General features: G+C 37.5%; 2 protein-coding genes across 12 annotated transcripts; both read right to left on the bottom strand.

The window, feature by feature from the left end:
- Positions 1-3,695: 3,695 nt before the first annotated feature.
- On the bottom strand, positions 3,696-7,644 carry LOC113717701 (uncharacterized). 5 transcript variants are annotated; one of them, XM_027242492.2, is made up of 6 exons: positions 6,835-7,644; positions 6,219-6,349; positions 6,049-6,119; positions 5,850-5,931; positions 4,157-4,196; positions 3,696-4,055 (listed from the first exon to the last, which is right to left on the bottom strand). In XM_027242492.2, exons 1-5 carry the CDS (start codon positions 7,418-7,420, stop codon positions 4,176-4,178), a joined length of 891 nt encoding a protein of 296 aa, XP_027098293.1. In that variant the 5' UTR covers positions 7,421-7,644; the 3' UTR covers positions 3,696-4,055; positions 4,157-4,175. The 5 variants fall into 5 exon arrangements, with proteins under 5 accessions (XP_027098293.1, XP_027098292.1, XP_027098291.1 ...); XM_027242491.2 differs by having other exon boundaries at positions 4,144-4,196; XM_027242490.2 differs by having other exon boundaries at positions 4,157-4,254.
- Positions 7,645-10,610: 2,966 nt separating this feature from the next.
- On the bottom strand, positions 10,611-19,881 carry LOC113719023 (transcription initiation factor TFIID subunit 12b). Of its 7 annotated transcripts, none has more exons than XM_027244000.2 (10): positions 18,755-19,881; positions 18,093-18,299; positions 14,268-14,870; positions 13,951-14,025; positions 12,960-13,038; positions 12,453-12,517; positions 12,286-12,372; positions 11,983-12,018; positions 11,793-11,892; positions 10,611-10,964 (listed from the first exon to the last, which is right to left on the bottom strand). In XM_027244000.2, exons 1-9 carry the CDS (start codon positions 19,550-19,552, stop codon positions 11,803-11,805), a joined length of 2,040 nt encoding a protein of 679 aa, XP_027099801.1. In that variant the 5' UTR covers positions 19,553-19,881; the 3' UTR covers positions 10,611-10,964; positions 11,793-11,802. The 7 variants fall into 7 exon arrangements, with proteins under 7 accessions (XP_027099801.1, XP_027099800.1, XP_027099799.1 ...); XM_027243999.2 differs by having other exon boundaries at positions 14,268-14,879; XM_027243998.2 differs by having other exon boundaries at positions 12,286-12,366; positions 14,268-14,879; positions 18,081-18,299.
- Between the last annotated feature and the right edge of the window lie 731 nt (positions 19,882-20,612).

Below are 20,612 nucleotides of genomic sequence, written 5' to 3' on the forward strand. Positions count from 1 at the left end.
AGAACCGTGTCTATTAAGTTGTGATATTAAAATCACAAGGCAAGTTGTCAATAAATTGACAACAAATTATGTGACAAGAACTAATGATTTCGAAAAGATGTAATCAATCAATCACAGCAACTGATTGATTCGGAATAAATCTGGGCAGCAACAAAGATGAATAAATGAATTCTGACAGTCAAAAATTAATCAGCAGAAGATGTGAATCTGTCAAAGAAAAAAGGAAAGATCATTGACTAATCAATTAACCAAGATTCTTATCAAGAAATCATTTGGAAACGGAATCTTTAGCTTGGAATATTTGAGAAAAACTTTGCAAAAGAAATCAGCCTCCATTTCCCCTTTCTTCTGTTCTAACTCGAGTGCTTTTGCAAGAAAGTCTGTTAAACATGAGTCTACAAGAAAACTGATGATATTTTATCTCCCCTACACATACCAAAGAAGCAAAGTACAATGTCCGAACCGACGACGACAAGTGTTTCTTCATCTGCTTCATGCCAATCGGCGTTGTTCCCAATCCAATGTGGTACTCTCTGAAGTCTATTCCATTATCGAGTTTCTCCCGCGGTACTTCATCTCAACGCAAAAAGCAGTTGCAACTCCAAGATGTAGCAGCATGGAGAGACACCACTTTACCTTATGGTATGAGATTCATATGTGTAGGGGATTGGCTCTATGGCATTGGTAGTTATGATGACAAAAGGAGTTACTATGATAGCCAAGATATTTCGCCCATGGAGTTGAGTTTCACCAGTCTCTGGCCACCTCAAGGAGATGATATGCATCTCAAGAAGTCCACAATGCATAGGGGAAAGTGTTTTCCCCATTGTAGATGAAATTGATGGTTTTATTTATGCCCTTTTTGTGCCGCCCGTGAAAAGAGGTTACCTACTCGACACTGTCTTCGAGGTTTATGATCCTTGCGCGGATAAATGGACTCATCTGCAAAACCCTCCTTTCCTTTGGATTGGCATTCCCTACTCATACGTAGTTGTTGGTAAGAAATTATGCGTTTCAACCTGGAGTGCCTCGTGTGCTTTCGACACTAGCACTGGGGATTGTGAGGCTTATGAGTTGTTTCTTGATCACGATCAGAATGGCAATGTTGATCTGCGTGAATAAGAAAGGACTGGATCGAGTCATCCTTTCAGAATATCGTCAGCTAGTCCTAGAACGGGATTGTAAATATAGTCCTTCATTCCTATTTGTTCAAAATGCCATCCTCTATATGTGGAGGATATCTTGTTGTGCAATGTGCCTATCTTGGATCCTCCTGTGTCTGCTTTATAAAATGGTTGGTGGCATAGTTCAAAGGAGGCTACCCATGTTGGACTGTGACATAGAACCTGGCCCTTGTGCTGATTTTGTTGATCTTTGAGGAGGTTACTTTTGTTTTGTTTCCCCCACAAGGTAACAGGAATGATTCCGGGAAAAAAAATGAAAATGTCAAGGTGTCAAAATTAGTAGATGCAGTTTCAGGTTCTACATTGCTGGAATGTGGAGATGTGAGGAAATCCACCTTGAAGGTTAGAGACAAAGTGGCCTTTTCCAACCCATCTATTTCTTCACAAAGTAAAACATAAATGCTTCAAAATTACAAATCCTTATCCCCTATGCTCTTAAATATTGAGGTAGAGATTACAAGGAGAAATTTCCAAACAAAGTGAAGAAGAAACCATTGTGGCATGAAGGAATCTCTAACCTTGATGCCAATATTTTCCTCTTTTATTCAAAAAAATATGTATGGCATGCACGAATGTAATCACCATGTCTATGCCACAATGGCTAATTACTGACTAGTCTGAAATCAAGAATAATGACAATGAAACGTAATTTATACAAAATTTCAGTGCTACTGCTAAAGATAAAGTATGCGTAATGTCTAGCTACGCCCATCATTTCAATATACTCTCTCCGTCCTATTAAAAGTGTCATATTTTCCTTTTTTGGATACCCTTCGTTAATGATGCATAAAGACAAATATGATAGAATTGTTTTCTACTTTTATTTTGACCAACATATGATTAAGGGTAAAAGTGGAACAAAAGGAAAAAAAATTTGGGATAGTATACTATATATAAAAAGCACATATCCCCAAACATGACTAAATATATAGAACGGAGGGAGTAATTGCAAGAAAAGCTGCTCTAAATTTCAGTCTTGTTTTCAAGGTTTATTATTCTTTTCAAATTAATCATTAGAGCAACAAGATTTAGTCCTCTTAAGTTTTGATAACAAAATATTAAGACGTGCGTAAAAATGTAGTATATAGAACAATAATGTAAATACTACTAAAAATCTCAATATGGCATCTTCACCATCTTTTTGTTTTCTTGAAATGAATATGTGGCCTTTGTCTAGGCTTAATTTCATTGTTGCTGTCATGGGAAATTTCTCCCTTTTGTTTGTGATTGGCAGTTTGGCACCATTTCCTTTTCTAATTATACGATGACCACTAACCTGTCAATTGTCATTCAATTGTTTATGCTTTTTTTCTTAGGTAAATTGTTTTTTCTGTAATTATTGATACTCATTTGTTACTGTTTCTAAGCCATTTTCGTGTATATTGAGTTATTGACAATGCTTGATCAATTTATAAAAAATGATAAAAGAAAAATCAGTACATCAAAAATATGATTTTTTTTTTCTCTTGTTATCTATTCCAATTATTGATAGTCAAAATTAAGCTCACAACACATGTTTTGAAGTCCATACAAATTCAAATCCAAGCATAAAAAAACGCAGCTTCTTAGATAAGAATGAAATTAATTTAAAAGGATTTGTCTTGCAAATGAGATTGATCAAGTTGCATTCTCCGTTCATTATCTCATATTGACCAAGAAAGAAGTTTTCAGCTACATCTCACTGGATAGAATATTGCAGAGGACTAAGAGCTTTTACTGTCAAATATTATATGAGCTACACATGACTATCTTCAAGCATTCATGGATTTTGAGCTGGTTTTAGTTTGCTTCTTTGATTCTTTCAAAAAAAAAAAAGAAGAAGAAACACTTACCAATTAATCATCCAATCCATCAGACTTAACACTTGCATGTACAATCCCAGAATACATTTCCATTAATATTTCCCCATACACATCCATCAATATACTTCCTCATCGTTACAATCGTAATGAGAATTCGTCTGATTAGCTTTTCTTAAGTGGATAAAATTGCAATACTATACAATTCGTGGATGTTTCATTATTTTGACTACACAACAAAGTGAAAAAGAAAAAGCCCTGAAAGCCAAGAAAATTCTGTGTTTCTGCCTTTGAGTTTGAGGTCCACCACCAATTATCCAAGTACATACAGCTTATATTTACAGAACTACCATGTATCCTGCTAACTGTTGGATTTTAATACCGTTGAGTTCATAGGCATGATGGAATTAAGAGAGAGCAGCCACCCTTTTTGGGTAAATCTTGCTTTGCATCCTAAAACATTACACTGATTCTCACTTTGCACCCTAAATTTTAAGTCTGAGATGTTTTGCACCTTAAACTCTTAAAAACCATCCTCGTATTGAAGAATTAATCAACTATGGGAATAACATGTTATTTTGGTGAAACTTATCAACAACTTGACCAACTAAAGTGCTTAGGGTGCAGATGTCCACAATCAAAGTTTGGGTTGCAAAGTGACCCAAAAGCCAAAATTTTGGCAGGCGCAGAAATTTTTAAAAAGTTAAAGAAATAAATAAAAAGCACCATGATCTATAAAAATGTCACAAGTCATACCAGTATATTGCAACAAGGAAGAAAATCTCTACAAATTGATTCAAACTTGCCTACCTGCTGTTCAAGCTCTGATAAATCCCATGAAATGTGTCTCCTCAATAAATTTACCATATGCTTTTATCGGTTTTTGATTTCTTTGTTTTTCGCAGAAGAAAGTCTGATGTGCCAGAACTTCTTATGTTACCTCGAAAAACTTATGCAGATGTATCCAAATTCATTAAAGCTGCTGCCACGTTAAGTTGATAAATCCTATTTCTTCTTATGTTGCTTCTGTTAACTTTGTGACTAACCATCCAACCAAAACACTGGATCTCACCTGCACTCAAAAAAAGAAAAAAAAAAAAAACTGTTGGCAACTGAATCATCGTTACTTGAAGACAAAAAAAAAAAAAAGTAAATAGCACCTGCAGCATCCACCTGTTGTCAGACAGGAATCCTACTTCAGAGGCTTCATCCCCTGCATAGTTGTACCTCGAATTCAGTTTCTCCATGAGTATTTGCGAGTTCAGCTCAGACTATTAACAGAAAAAAGTCATTTGGCATGCTTAGACGAACTAAATTCAAGTAATCAATTTTTAAGTTGCCTATACAGAGCCAAAAGTGTATCAGTCTAACCATGATATAGATTTCTAGAAATATGTATTCCACTAAAAAGATGATTAACATTCAGTCAGTTTATTCTCTGCAAGTATAACATCTCCAAGACCTTTCATACTACTCGTTCACTTTTATAACACAGAAAGCTTGGTCAAATTCAAATTTTGGTTTGAAGTTACTTAAGAAATATTGACAATAGCCAAAAACATATATTGGAAATTGCACAAATGAACTAACGGTGCATATGCATGTCAGGGATGGTAACGCATAAGAGGTATCTAGATATGATAATTCTAGGGAATAAAGGAATCTTATATTACCTTACCCATGTTTGGGCATGTCAAAAAAATTAGAAGTTTAGAAAAGGATCATTTCTGCATTCTCTTGTTTGTTTAACCTAAGGCACTGGTTTCCAACTAATTAAAGCTCTAGAAGGAAAACAATCTTTTAAAATACGGCGTAACAGATGTTGTGGCACTGTAAATGTGCATCCAGAGCCATAAAATAGCAAGTTGACAATTGGCTCCTTCCTCCACCATCAAAAACACCTTCTTTGTATCTCTTCCCCATCAAGACACTACATGATGCTTGACATACCCCCAAAGTGCTGATATTGGCCTAGTCAGTAGCTAGATTCTCCTCCACCAACTCTGTTCATAGGAAACAGCATGTGCTGACAATAGCCAAGTTAAGGGAACACTCAACATCATCCAGTGAGACATCATCAAAACACCAACTAATGCACCTAATCATCAAAACCAAGCCTACTGGGATATCAAAGCCAAACTAAACAGCTTCCAACATCTCATGGGAATTTGAGTTCTTTTTCTGGGGCACAGTATCAGGCCTTATGTTGTTGCTTCTAATGTTTGAAATTGAAGTTAAATGGAGTTCTTCCTTCAACACTATTGTAACAGAAGGTTAGTTTTCTGAGGAATATTTTAAATTTTCAAATTGGAAACAAGGCCAAATTCATCAGGAAGACACTCCTTTAAAACTCTATGAATGATGCCTTTAAAGATAAGTACTGCATCAAGCAACACCTCAAACCTATTAAACTTCACAAATGGAAGCTGCAGACTTAAAAAGATCTTTTTTCCTATTCTTCCCCTTTGCTGTGTTGTAGTTTGTTGATTACTTGACAGTCTATTTCTAGATACCTGATTGACTAAAGAAATCCACTTTTTTCCCTTAAGCAAACCATTTTCAAGGGCTCAGTGGAAGCTACACAACTTCAGGAAGCTCCTAAAACTTTCAACAAGGAGGAGGTCATTATCCTCAGATTCCCTAGCTCCTCTTATCTCTTAAGAGCCAATGCCTTGAGAATGGAAGAAGAAAGAGATGAATGGACTCAACAAACTGCATGCTAAAGCCTACGTAGTATGATATGTTTTAGATTAGCATGTAAAATCCCAAGTAAAAGGCAATGTTGAATCTATGTCTAGAAATGTAGCTTTCTTGACTGAAGAAACAGTCCTCATAAGGTGTCACATGGAAGTTTACTGTTTTTCACCTTGGATGCTCTAAACTCATTCACAACCATTCTCAGTGAATCATCCGATAAGATCAACCGAGATAGAGCACCTGTGCTTAAGCTGAAAAAAGCATCCCAGGAAAAAGGAAGAAGATTAAGTTGAGACAGTGGTAATATCAAATAATGCAGTAAAACATAATAAAACGAAAATGCAGCTTAGAATTAATTATCATTGTACCCCAACAAGCGTGCAGCATCCGAGACAGATCCATTAACTGCAAATATTAGATCAAGTAAAGCTTGCAATCCCTGTGGATGAAGGCAGAAAAGGAGCAAAAGAGACTCACATACACAATGCCAGATTCAGTACTCAAAAAGACAACTTGGAAGAAACAAGGATTGGCAAACCAGAACAAATTTGGGGTTATTTGGTCCAATTTGTGGCCCGCAGTCTGATCCCTTGATGGTTGATCTGGCAGGAAGTATTTGAAGAAGCTCTTGAGGAGGCGTGTAGGTATCAAGCACCACAGGATTCCTAACTAACTTAGAAGAGTCAAAACAAAAAAATCAGAACCCAAATGATGGCTGCAGTCCCACATTTTTGTGAGACCTTAAAATGATGGCTTTCGGTCCCACATTTTAATGAGACCTTAAAATGATGGCTCCACAATTGGCATAAATAACATATGCTCGTAGGTATGTAGGGGTAGGGGTAGGGGTAGGGTCTCCAGGAACTCTACAGTACAATCAAGAACCCAAATTCTCAGATTCTGTGGAATAAAAGAGAAAAGAGAATCAGGGGATGCACATTGTCTTAAATGTCTAAACTGCTAAACACATCAAGAAGTGTATCCAAAGGCCTTCAATCCCCACACTTATCTTAACAGCAAGAGCTCTTTTTCTAAATCCTAAGTAATAGTAACTAAGCAACTCATCTATTTTGCTAAAACTAAACTAGAAACAGCACAGATGAACAAAGATAGATAAGGATAACAGAAAGAAAGAGCAGTGGAACAGATGGAACCTTTGAGAGCTAAGAGTGTACGTAAGCGAGATAGAGCTAACGCACGGTTCCTATGCTGCGACCTGTCCTCCACAGCCTGGGCAACGATTCCAGTAGGGAGGTGCTTGAGGCGCACAGCAGACTCGCGCTTGTTACGGTGCTGTCCCCCTGGACCAGAAGCTTTAAAGGTATCCATCTCGCATCCCCTCAGCAACTGCTCATCCGACATTGTCAAATAACCGCGGCCCGAAACAGCAATGGGAAGACCACCACCATCATCATCAATGTCCCCGTTCACATTTCTATTGCCACTAGCTGCTGCCTTGTTGTTAACATAACCATTGGCGAAATTCCTATCACTAGTACTTGTAGTACTCGTGCAGAAATTCTTGGCCCTCGTATTTCTTTGTTGAATTTCAATTGCCCACACATTTGATTTTGATTTTGGATATTTAACAGCAGTGGTGCTGGCATGGTAGAAGTAACCACGAGAAGATAGAGCAGGACGATAGCAGTAATTCAAAGAAGAGAAAGAAGAACAGGAAGTAAAGAAGTGAGTAACAAGCCTTTGGAGTTTCAGAAAGGGGAAGAATTCTGCTATAACCATGGTTCAAAGACTTAGGCTGAGTCTACAGACTCAACCCGTACTGACTCATCGATATCATATGCACGGCAGTGGGTGGTGGTGAAATTTGGAGAGGAGAGGAGAGGAGAGGAGAGGAGACTCAGGAGGGCAGAGGAGAATGAAAGGCAGAGTCGCTCGAGGGTAGGGATGGCAATTGGGGCACCCGCCCGCGGAGGGCTAATGAGGCGGAGCGCATCTCCTGCCTCCTCACCCGTTTAAAAAAATAATATATATATATAATATTTAATTTAATTAATTACAAATTTATAATAATGATATTATCAGTTATATGTATTATATAATGGATATTAATATATATAATATAATTTATATTATTAATTAAACTAATAATTATACACATGTCTATTAATAGAAATTATTAATTAATTATATTAAATTAACTAATATATTTATACTAAATTCATAATTACATTTAACACAATAACATTTTTTTCTTAAAAAAAAACACAATAATGACTTAATAATTATATTTGTGTCAAAAATGAAAATTTGACTACTTTAGTTATATTTGTTTCATCGTGTTAGATTATATTCAAATAACTTTTGTTTGATTATTTTTATGAGTTTCAATTGTGAAATTACAATGGATAAAAGTTTATTGATGTGTTGATATTTTAGTACTTGATTATTTGCTAAATTTTGACTATAAAAAAATTATATGACAACTTTTTATTAGCCCCGCGAGGGGAGCGAGGCTGGATGGGGGTGCGGTGGGAGGAGAGCGGGCCGGGGGGAATTAGCGGGCAATGGGGCAGGGGGCGAGGAAGAGATCCCCCGCCCCAACTCTGCCCCGTTGCCATCCCTACTCGAGGTAGGGGAGATACGGCTACGAAACGTCAAAGTTAAGCACTGTCCTTTGGATTTTTTATTATATTTTTTTTGACTTTATTATAATTTTTTTTTTGGTAAGAAAATTTTGGATGGGTTGACTCGGTCATCATCACCGATCAAGCATGCTTCCGGAATCATAGTTCGACATCGAAATCATAAATCATAATCATAGGTGAGCATGCTTTCAAAACTATAAATCGCTCACAAAAATTCTTACAAATCATCCTCCACCAGCTCACAAGTCATCTTGTACTAGCTCATAAAAACTCTTAAAAGTAGTCCTCCACCAACACAGCTCTTATATCGATAGTGGAATTTAAATACACAACCCTCACATCTCACCCACCAATTCGACAGCTGGATTTAAACATACAACCACTTATATCTCGCCCACTAATATGCCCTATATTAGTGTTAGTGAAATATAAATGTATAACCCGCACATGAATCCATAATAGAATTCAAATGCATATTTTATGAGGAATTGATCTATCCTTACCTAAAGCAAAATTCGAATACACAACTTTTTGTAAAAACGAGACCCCTCCGTGCCAATTGAATTCTTTGGCAACCCTGAGGAATTCTCCCTAGGTAATTGTGGTTTTACATGGACCATTGATATTTTCAAATGATTTATAATTATTAATAGGGTTAATTGCACTTTGCACCTATGAACTATTTCCAAATTGAGCACTACACCCTAAACTTCTAATTTTTGCAATTCACTACCTTTAACTTTTAAGTTTTCGTAACATAGTACAATCCACCTAATTTTGACAAATAAAAAGACCGTTTCACACCTTACTCTTGTTTTGTCCTACAAATACCCTTTCTTAACTTTGCAAAAATAATATGGTAACAAACAAAGGCTTTCAATCATAAGAAAAGGAAAGAAAAATAAAATGTGTTTTTCCTTGAAAAGTTTAGTCATTCAAAGAACCTTCCAAAACTCCCATTGACTCTCAACCTATTGGATGAAAAAAAAAAAACAATAGCAATGCCCACTATCCCCATAACCCCCATCCACCATCCCAGAGAATAGCAGTAAGTAGGGTTGTACACGATCAGTAAGCCATCCTAGCATGCCCTGGCCCCTTCTCCCAATGAAGAAGCGGCAACAACATCACCCACTTGCCTCACTTGAATTCAACGACAAAGACCTTGGTGATAGGGATAGCCTAATCTCAAGATCCATTGTTTCTTCTTTTGTTTTTGACCAAAAAATGGTGGTGGATGAGCTTGAATCAAAAATTGTTGTGGAAGAGAGTTCAAACTAAGATATGGTGTTGACTAAAAAAGGTACTTTCTTCTTCTATATAGGAGACGTCAATACCCATGGATTTAAGAAGTTTTGGTGGTTGTGATGGGGCTTTTGATGCTAGTGAGATTTCGGCATGGGATCTCTCTCTCTCTCTCTGATGAGTGTGGCTGTTTGACGATGGTAAGATATAGGCTTCTCATGAGATGAGTTGTCTCATGTTTGATGAATTGTTAGGTAAGAGTGGTGGAGGTTTAAGAAGTTATAGTGGTGGCGGTGCGATTTGGTCATGAGACTTAGACATGGGATATTTGTGGACCTATTTTCTTTCTTGTTTAATGAGTTTTGAGGAACTGATTCAGTGGTTTGTTTGATGAGTTCTTGAGGTTCTAATTTGTTGATGAGTTTCTTGAGGCTATGGTGCTGGTATGGCTTTTACGGATGGTAAGAATTGGACATGGGGTTTTTAATTATTTTCTTATTTGATTGATTTTAGGAATTTGGGTTCTAGGAATTTGAGAATTTTTTGTCTCCAAAAAACTTGTCATAGGTAGGGTATTTTTGGAAGCTCAACAAGAAATTAAGGGTAAACTAGTCGCACCACTCTTTTTGTGATTATCTTTAGTTTGATTTTTAAATTGTGCCAAAGGTTAAAAGTTTGAGGTAGTTGATTGCCGAAATTCAAAGTTTAGGATGTAAAGTCTGATTCTTGATTAGTTGGTGGGTGCAAACTGCAATTAACCCTTATTAATAACAATAGACTTCCAGGGTTAAACGAGGAACGCGCTAGTTCTCAAATCTCAACCAGGTCTAAATGGTCTAAATTAACAAGTAACATTGAATCATTTGATCATATTTCCTCGGGATCGTAAAAAGTAAGAATACAAAACACACGTGCTCTGGATCATTCATTGATTATTTGGCGGTTTTGGTGACATTAATAGTTCTGCTTGTCAGCTCACCTTAAGCTCTGGACCAAGCCATAAATCATAATCATGATCCGTGTTGTAGTACAGGACCCATGACTCACAGGCCCCAGAACAATTTTGTAATGAGATAAACTTTACGATCAACCAAATACATATTCCAGCAAATTTTATACACAGAGATTGCCCTATAAACCAAAACTTTAGTTTACATGCAAATATGTATATAATTAATAGTCAGTTCTACTACTGTTTGAATCCCTAACTGACATGGCAAGTAGGGGGGTGAGGGTCCTAGAGAGTTTACATGCTTATAACCCCCTTCATCCTGTCAAGCTAATTAAGCTATTAAACTAGGATGGGATCAGTTGAACAGTAGATCATCTATGACTTAGGTTCACAGTACTTTATATGATGGGTCCAAACTTCTTTGTACATCTTCTGGACCAGATCAGTCCATGAAAGTTGACCAACTTTTGCATCAGAGAACCTGCAAGTTCATGGAGCTGAACTGGTGAGGGCAATAAATATCTGCAATCAGCAAACAATTCTGGCAAATTGAACACACTATATGCAACAACCAAAGTCACCGAGGTACATAGGTCATGCAACAGTAATGATATCCATGACATATAAACTAATGGGTGAATGATGGTTCAATATATTGACAAAGACTTGGTATTTCCTGCATTTAACACGGGACATCAATTGTTTCTGCTTTCAAAAACCAACAATGTAAAAAATATCTAGACAAGGGAAGCACAGTAAACAAGCTCTGTGGACATGCATTTCACAATGCACTGGATGAATTTTGCAGAGAAATGAACAGTAAGAAACGAATAACACAAAACTCGAAACAACTATGACAGCTTTATATTAAGTTTATATTCTCCCCTCAATTCTGTGTTAGCTTCTGCAGGTTTGTGATTATCAAAATAAGATATGTAAGGTAATCTCCCTTTTTTAAATTTGGTACAAACGAGTAATAGCAAGAATGTCCTTTACTGAGGAGACATTCATTGAGGTGTAAACAAGCAAATGGACTCATCTCTGCAACATAATAAGTAATGCCAGCAGGAATTAGTCCAAATAACATGTAGCACGCAGCTCATAAAATCTTATTTCCTTCGATTAAGACAATGTCATTCACCCACAACAAAAGACAAATGAATATGTTTGTGCATCAAGAATCAAGCTATTTTCTTATTGATGAAACTTACCAATCAGGTCAGTTTGGAATATAGTCAAAATTAAAACCTAATTATTTGCTACAGCAGTCAATAAATTGGGAAGCTAATTGCTCAGAACTAGGTCTTACTATGTGTTGCTTAACAGCTTGGTTGCCAAGTGCCTGTTCTGCGCATCTCCGCAGCATTACTCGTAGTTGCTTCAGAGGATGACTCCATCAAAGCATGTATCTGAGTCAAAATTCCATTAAATAAAGCAAAATATTATAGGTACGTCAAAAGGAGGACAGGTAATAGGTAATCAGGAAAATCCCTACTCACCACCTCCATACGTTTTCTGTGAGCATCACTTGGTGGCTGCATTACATATCAAATGGAAATGAATATTAATTAACACTGCTCCGAGATGATTAAAAAAACAACAAAGTTCATATCTTTAGCATCTGAAACCCCATCAACAGCATCATAAATCCTACAAGCCATAAATTAGCAATCTGTCCACGTGTGCGGCGCGCATGCACGAGAGAGAGAGATAGAGAGAGAGGGAGGGAGGGAGGGAGATGAAAATGTCAGCCATACAAAGGGGGAAAAAGGAAAAAGGTTAGTGTAATTAAACAAAAGAACCTTTGCACAGAAATGGTATTTCCAAATTAACTTCTTAGCAGTCCATTTCAAGCTTAGGACCCCATCCCAAACCAAGTTTGCCTGTAACTAAAATTCATATACTTAGCAACCATGGGATTTATTAAAAAAAAAAACTCTTGCAAACAAATATATACATAAATACTTACATGGTTCTGTTGATGCTTCTTCTCTTCACTAGAGAAACCAGGGATAGTCAATTTGTAGTTCTTCTCTGCAAAAATATCATCGTTATAACCATGAAACAAAATCCAATTATCCAACTTCCATCTGACGCGAGCAGCTAAAATCATGCTTAGGATATCATCATATATATAAGATCCTCATTCTTCTATTGCATACTGAGCTAAACGCATCAACATAGTAATCCACTGAGCAATGAATTACCAGATCTAATCTCAAGATGAAAAATGAATTATGAAGTCATTGTATTACATAGATCTATCAACAAAAGACGATGAATATTGGTCCCAGTCTATTTATCCAATAGAGTCAAGTATGATCCAGAAGTAATTTAACAGTTGGGCCATATAGAAGTCGGTATCTTACGCTCAGTAATAAATAGTAATAAATTTCATTTCTCTAATATGATAACATAAGAAATCATGCCATTTAGGGGAGAGGAAAACAAAGCTATTAACTGATGCAAAACAGACCTAGATGCAGCAATACATCCTTGGCTTCCAGAGTTGATGATTTCCGATGCTTTGCCAAGCCGCAAGCGAATGAAGTCACCTGCAAAATGTAAGCAAAGAAAAAGTTCAGTAAACAATCTCAAAGACTACTGATCATTTTGCAATGTGAATTATTAAGAATAGTCCAAGAATGGTGGTAAAAAACCACAACATGGTTTACTGTTTCAACATGTAATCAAAGTAAAAAGGAATATGCTAATTCTGATAGCACATTAAAGAATCAAAATGCTGGTCTTCAACTTCAACCTCAGCCACAAACAAGGTTCAATAATGTGAAGAGAAGGTCAAATTGTGACAAAATGATGAAAGAGTCAAACAGGAAAAAGCAGGGAAATCTAAATTGTGCCAGAACTGAAATTCAGTTATTTAGACAATCATAATATCCCCATAATATAAGTTAAGACAGAATGCAGCAACCCCCGGTCACAACTAGGATACACTGAATGTGCTAAATACTTCAAATATCTACAATAAATTCTTGCATAACATTCAATTCTTAAACCAAAAAATAGCCCATGTGCTCTCAACCAGTGCATATTGCTTTTATCATGTCATCAACCAAGTATTACTTCATATATCAATGGTTCTGGATGTCTATGATCACAAAACATGGTAGCCTGCCATTGAAATTGGAAGATATGCTTGCAACTATCAAGTCAAGGAAGTATAAAGCTAGCATCAATGTTGCCAACCAAGATAATACCATCAGATGACAATATCAGTCACTCCATTGTAGACAATGAGATTCGAAGAATTTTAAAGAGAATGGACCTTAAAGATGTCGTCAGATCACTATCAAATACCAAATTCAAGTGAAAGATCTCTAACATTTACCCCAGACTCAGGTGATAGGAACAAAGATTCACAGAAAGAGATTGGCAATGCTCTGCCTGGAAGACAGTGTAAATGTAAGATTGAATGATAATTAGTTATCATATTTTCAAAGCCTAACCGAGTCAATAAAGTCATCAGCAACTTGCAAAAGAAGGTCCTCAACTTCAGGATCCAGCTTTCCTTGTGGATCTACCTGAAAATACACGGGAGATATTAGATGACTCAAGAGATAATTATTATGTAAAAATTTTCTCGGCATAATCAAAATCTATATCATAAAACTTCACTTATGGAAATCTCTTCCCACGTAAAACTTTCCCATAACAATCATAAGCTATTCTGACAAACAAAATATTTCTTTCTTTGCCCTTTTTTTACCTGCCTTTCTCAAATCCCAAAAATGGGAATGTCAAAAAACGAGATATAAGGACAGACCTGTGAAACTAAGTCCTGTATCCTTCTCTTGCCCAGTAGTTGATTGCTTGCTTCAGTACCTTGACTCGAGCTTCCCCCTGGTGTAGTTGTTCCAGATGTAGTAGCATCTGGCTGTGACCCAGTCAAACTAAGAGACTTCTGTCCTGCAGAGGCTACCATCCTGGGAGACTGCTGCTGCTGATGCAAAGCTGATTGTAGTTGTTGCTGCTGCGGCTGCAGTTGTTGATTCTGCTGCTGCTGTTGCTGTTGCTGCTGTGGCTGTGGCTGTGGCTGTGGCTGCTGCTGTTGTTGCTGTTGGGTTGACTGTGTCTGTTGTTGGTGCTGATGGATCTGAGAATGCCCAATCTGTGGCTGCTGTTGAACCATATGTGCTAACTGCTGCGGCAATGCCATAGAATTCTGGTGCAACTGTGAGGATAGCTGTTGCTGCGAATGGAACGGTTGCCTCTGCTGTTGAAGACGATATGAGGGAGAATTAGGAGATGGCATTTGCTTCAACCACTGCTGTTGTGATATACTATTCTGCATCAAAGCTGGCTGTCCATTCTGAGCCAACGCAGATAATTGGGCATTCATTAACGACGTCCTTGGGACACCCTGAGTCTGTAATTTCTAGAGAAAAACATTGAATCAGAAAAGTGCAGATGAGCCAAAGACCAGTACAGCAAAAGAAGGTGACAAAGAATACATAAATCATTAAATGCCCTGACCATGAAATAAGCAGGTGTTGTAAAGAACTAAGATGACAACAATTATAGGTATTAACAGGATTAATGAAGTCAATAAACAGCAACCTATTCAAGCCCAAAGCATTGTCGTTTACTTCTCAAAGAGGCTAAGAGACGAATCATCAACCGCCACATGGAAAGTATAAAAGTGCTAATTGCTACAGGTAACAGAAGAATTCGCTAAATGCCAAGTTAAAGTATTTTTCTAACCAGTACATGTTGCACAACTATCTAAGCCCCATATTTCTACTTTTCAGAATTTACTATGATTACATAATCTTATTTCTGATCAAACATCCATGAAATTAGCATCCTAATAAGATCTAATTACATTCAACACCATACAATCAGACATTTCCCAGGTACCGAAACTTAAGGTCTAGAAATTCTCCTCATCTATAGGCAGAATGCAATGTTTACAACATTCAACCTCTGAGCCATGAATTAGTCTAACCCTTAGCAAATAGCTAAGCCACATCATGTCCAGTTAACAGTCTTCTTTAATAATTAATTTCTTACCAGATGAATGGACAAGCATTACAAGCATAAGAAAAACATCAACAATCCCTTCCGCCACCCACGCCCACCACCACCCCTTCCAAAGAAAATCAAATCAGTTGCCAGGGCAGCAGGAGAAATCTTATATGTAACAATCTAATACCTGATCATATCTACTTTCCTGAAAAAGATGAACGTGAGTATGAGGGCGACCATTTCAGAACTGATGCCAAGAGTTGGGCCTGCAATAAATCTACCCCATCCTAGTCTTCTATGAAGGCCCAAGCTGTGAAGGGCTCTAGCAACTATCAAATCATGATTTCTCTTCTGAATGGGGCTGATATGACACAATCACAAAAATGGCAGATTCATAGTGAAGATTACCTTTTTAAATCAGATATCCAGTTAAACTAAACCTATTTGGAGAATTGAAAAGGCAACAGGACCAAGTAGATGTCTCCCTCAAAGCTCCACACCACCAAGAGAAGGAGACAACCTATGCAATACATACACACAAACATACATATATATATATATATATATATATATATATATATATATATATATATATATATAAAAGGAATAAAATGGTCCACAGGGTCTAAAATGTTTTGAAAGTATGTGTATCAGAAGAATGACTAAAATACCCAGGATAAAGTGAAACTCAGCTCTAAAGAAAAAAAGCAAAAGAGCATTCATGCCATAAAACTAATACGTTACATAGGCTAATTTATTACCCTCCACTACACACCCCTACCCCACCTGGAAAAGAGAGAGAGAGAGAGAGAGAGAGAGAGAGAGAAGGCAAAAGTATTGCAAAACTGATCTGAACATCACAGGACACTAGGTAGAATGAATGACAAATGATTTCATAGTAGACACACTAGAAGAGTTACGAGCATTAATAAAAATAAATAAATGGACCACCAACAACCCCTCAGGCCACCCCCAGCCCCTTCCAAAGAAAGAAAAGAAAAGAAAAAGGCCAGGACTGCAGGAGAAACAATATACATAACGTTCTAATACCTGATAATATCTACTTTCCTAAAAAAGATCAACATAAATATGAGGGTGACCATTTCCGAAATTATGCCAAGAGTTGAGCTGCAATATATGTAACCCAGCCTAGTTTTCTAAGAAGGTCCAAGCTGCGAAGAGTTCTAGCAACAATCAAATCATGATTTCTCTTCTGAAGGGGGCTGAGTTGACACAATCAAAAAAGTGGCTGATTCATAGTTAAGATTACCTTTTTAGATCATATCTCTAGCTAATCTAGACTTATTTGGAGAATCAATAATGCAGTGGGACCAAGTAGATGTCTAAATAAAAGTTCCACGCCACCAAGAGAAGGAGATGACCTATGCAAAAATATATAAAGGAAAAAAAATGGTCTACAGGGTCTAAAATGTTAAAAAGCATGTGTACCATAAGAGACTAAAATAGCCAAAATCAAAGTGAAACTCAGCCTTAAAGATGAAAAGCAAAAGAGCTTTAATGCCATAAAACTAATACGTTGCACAACTAATTTTTATTACCCACACAACCCCCCCCCCCCCAACCCCCCCCCAAAAAAAAAAATTGAAACTTTTGTGAAACTGAGCTGAAAGTCAATGTGACATCAGATAGAATAAATGACAAATGATTTGATAGTAGTCACAATAGCAGAGTTACAAATATAAGAAAATCATCAACAAACCCTCCTGAGGGCCCTGCAACCCACACTACCTTTCAAAGAAAGGGGAAAAAAAGGAAAAAAGAAAAGAAAAAAGGGCCAGGACATCAGGAAAAATCTTATGTATCACATTCTAATACTTGACAATATCTACTTTCCCAAAAGAGATGAACATGAGTATGAGAGCGACCATCGAAGAACTAATACCAAGAGTTGGGCCAGCAATAAATCTTCCCCAGCCTAGTTTCCTAAGAAGGTCCAAGCTGAAAACAATTCTAGCCACAATCAAATCACGATTTCTCTTCTGAATGTGGCTGATATATAAAAATCAGAAAAGTGGCAGAATCATAGTTAAATTACCTTTTTAGATCATATATCCAGTTAACCTAGACCTGCTTGAAGATTTGAAAAGGAACAGGACCAAGTAGATGTCCCCTTAAAAGTTTCACACCACCAAGAAAAGGAGACAACCTATGCAAAAATATATAAAGGGAAAAAATGGTCTGCAGGAGCTAAAATTTTAATAAAGTATTGTGTATCAGAAGAATGATTAAAATAGCCAAAATCAAACCGAAACTCAGCTCTTAAGAAGAAAATGAAAACAGCATTGACGCCATAAAACTAATACATTACACAAACTAATTAATTACGCTCCCCCACCCCCCAACCCAAAAAAAAAAATTCAAAGAGAAAAGAATGAGAAATTGAGCAGAAAGTCAAAGCGACCCAGGCAGAATAAGTGACAAGTAATTCAATGGTAGTCACAACAAAGAGTGCCCAGACAAACCTTAAGAAGATTGAGGTAATTTATGACAATTACAGGAAGATGCCTTATTGATGGACTATAGATATGCCGAACTAACTCCTAGTCCAATTATCGCTCATTTAAAAAATTTACTTTTACTGCAGAAGTACCTCTAGTCTAACCTGATTGATAGCAAGTTGACTTTGCGGTGACAAATGCTGCCTCAGGCCCTGATTTATCCTTTGTTGAGAATATGCCATCGGTCCATTGGCCCTAAGTTGAGAGATGGGACCCATCATCCCCATGGCCTGCATTCCTGACAAAGCTTGCCCAGTTGAACTCCCAGAATGGAGTTGAGACCCTTGCATCATACCAGCCTTCTGCCGTGGCTGCATCCCAATTCAGTTTGTTTCAGAAATATCAACACAAAAAAATTAAAATAAAAGATATAAACAAAACCTCTTCTATGTGTTGACTCTCCATCAATATGAACTAATGTACAACCTAAGTTTGGATCCAAGGGCTCAAAGTCCTGTCTTTGCACCTAAATCTTAATTCCAAAATGTAAATTAACCATTCAAATCAAGGGTCTCGTAATGGTTGGTTCTCAATCAATACACACGAAACTCCATGCTAAGACTGCATGTAGGGGCTCAAAATACATTGAATTATTGAAAATACATCGTAAAACATACTAATAAAGGATCTCCTAGGAAAATACACTAACTACATACTGAGACTAACTCTACAGGCTCAAAATCCAACCTTTGGAAGTAAATTGAAAACTAAAAAGAAACTATCTAAAAGCTCTAAATAACATTTCAATTAAACAGGCATTGTATACCGAAGTCAAAAACGGGGACTGTAAATCGAACTGGGCAGCAGCAGCTGCAGCTTGACCAGAAAGCATTGGAAGGTGGCCAGTCTGTCCCATCAATGCGGACCTTGATAAGTTCCCACTGCCCATCTGAGCCATCTGCCCCATCTGTTGCTGCTGCTGTTGATTCTGTTGCTGTTGCTGCTGTTGTTGCTGCTGCTGAAGCGCGTTGCCACCAAAATTCATCTGCCCATAAATCCCAGCCTGTTGTCTCATCATCCCAAGCTGCTGCTGCTGCTGCTGCATTTGGCTCAGCCTCGCCATCGACGGGGACCTCTGCAAACTCTGCTGCATCTGGAAATTCGCCACCGCAGCAGCAGCCATCAAATTATTCCCACCATTGCTGTTATTATTACCTGCATTACCACTACTCTGTTGCTGAATTTGCTGCTGCTGTTGCTGAAGCTGCTGAATTTGCTGAATTTGCTGCTGCTGCTGCTGTTGTAGGTTCAATTGCTGCTGCTGCTGGGATTGCACCAATTGCTGCTGCTGCTGCTGTACCTGGATCGGCTGCTGCTGCTGCTGTTGCTGCACCAATTGCTGCTGCTGGGACGAATTTAATGGGATTTGCGGGGGAAGATCCACCGAAGACGGCGTTGCTGAAGGAGAAGGCTGCATTAAATTGGAGGAAGAAGATGGTGTCCCCACAACAACTGCCGCTGAAGCCGATGACGATGATTGAAGTTGTGGGTTTGTGGGTTCGATCAATTGATTATTGGATTGAATTGGGTTCGGCGACGGAGATGAAATGTCAGCCATTTTCATCTAAATTTTGAGTTTATTGGGGGTAATTTACAGATGAATGGTAAGAAATTATTAGGGTTTATTTTGGGGGAATTGGGACGAAAATCTGGAGAATTTATTGGGAATTTGCTAAAAGAACAAAGGGAAATTTTAGAGTTGAGTTTTGTAAATTGTGAATTGGGTTTTGGAGGTGGGAGTATGGGATGCTACTCCACCCCGGCCAAAGAGGGATCAAGGTGTGTTTTTGTACTTGGTACTGTCTGCTTATGTACAAGTTCCATAGCAGAAAGAAAGAGGGAGACGGACTTCAAAAGAATTGGTAGCAGTTCATGTTGAAGTTGAACTCAAAAAATGACATTCTTTTATTTTAATTTAGAAGGAAATAAAAGCATGAAATTAGGAGAATCTTTTTTTTTTTTTTTTTGTCAGCAACGATACATTTGTATAACCTATTCTATCCTAATCTAGAGGGAGGGGGAGCCTAAGGAGGCTGTGATAGGGACTAGTGGGTATACAGATCCAACTAGACCAAGGGAGTGCTATGGCACAACTCTTAGATTTTTTTCGCTGCTGGTGAGGTTTGAACCCTCACCAACAGCCCAAGGAGGGACTTAAGTCCCTCCCTGGTGGCCACTGAGCCATTGGCCCCGTGGTTAAAATTAGGAGAATCAAACTATTCAATTTTCAGTGCTCTTTCTCCAATTTAACTTAAAATTAAAGGGGCCAAACCAAACGAGACTAATCTGGACACGTCAGGTAGTGTTAAAACTTGTATTTTTATTTCAACGAATTTGAGATTATGTTCAAGTTTAACTTATTTATATAAGATAAGACGCTAATTCTAATTTTCATTTCATAAGTCACTCAAAATTGTCTAGGATCTAGGTATAAAATTCTTTATTTTTCATGCTTCACTATCTCTACTATTCTTGCCAACATGTGGCCCAATCACTAGCAAATTCTCTTGACTATTGTCGCCAACTTCGAGAGCCAATCATTGTCAAATTCTCTGATTTTTTTTTAATTTTTTTATCAACTTGGAGAGGATCACCTTGATTTGTGATGTGTGTATATATATATA

Source organism: Coffea arabica, chromosome 11e, assembly GCF_036785885.1.
Source record: "Coffea arabica cultivar ET-39 chromosome 11e, Coffea Arabica ET-39 HiFi, whole genome shotgun sequence".
NCBI classification, from domain to species: domain Eukaryota; kingdom Viridiplantae; phylum Streptophyta; class Magnoliopsida; order Gentianales; family Rubiaceae; genus Coffea; species Coffea arabica.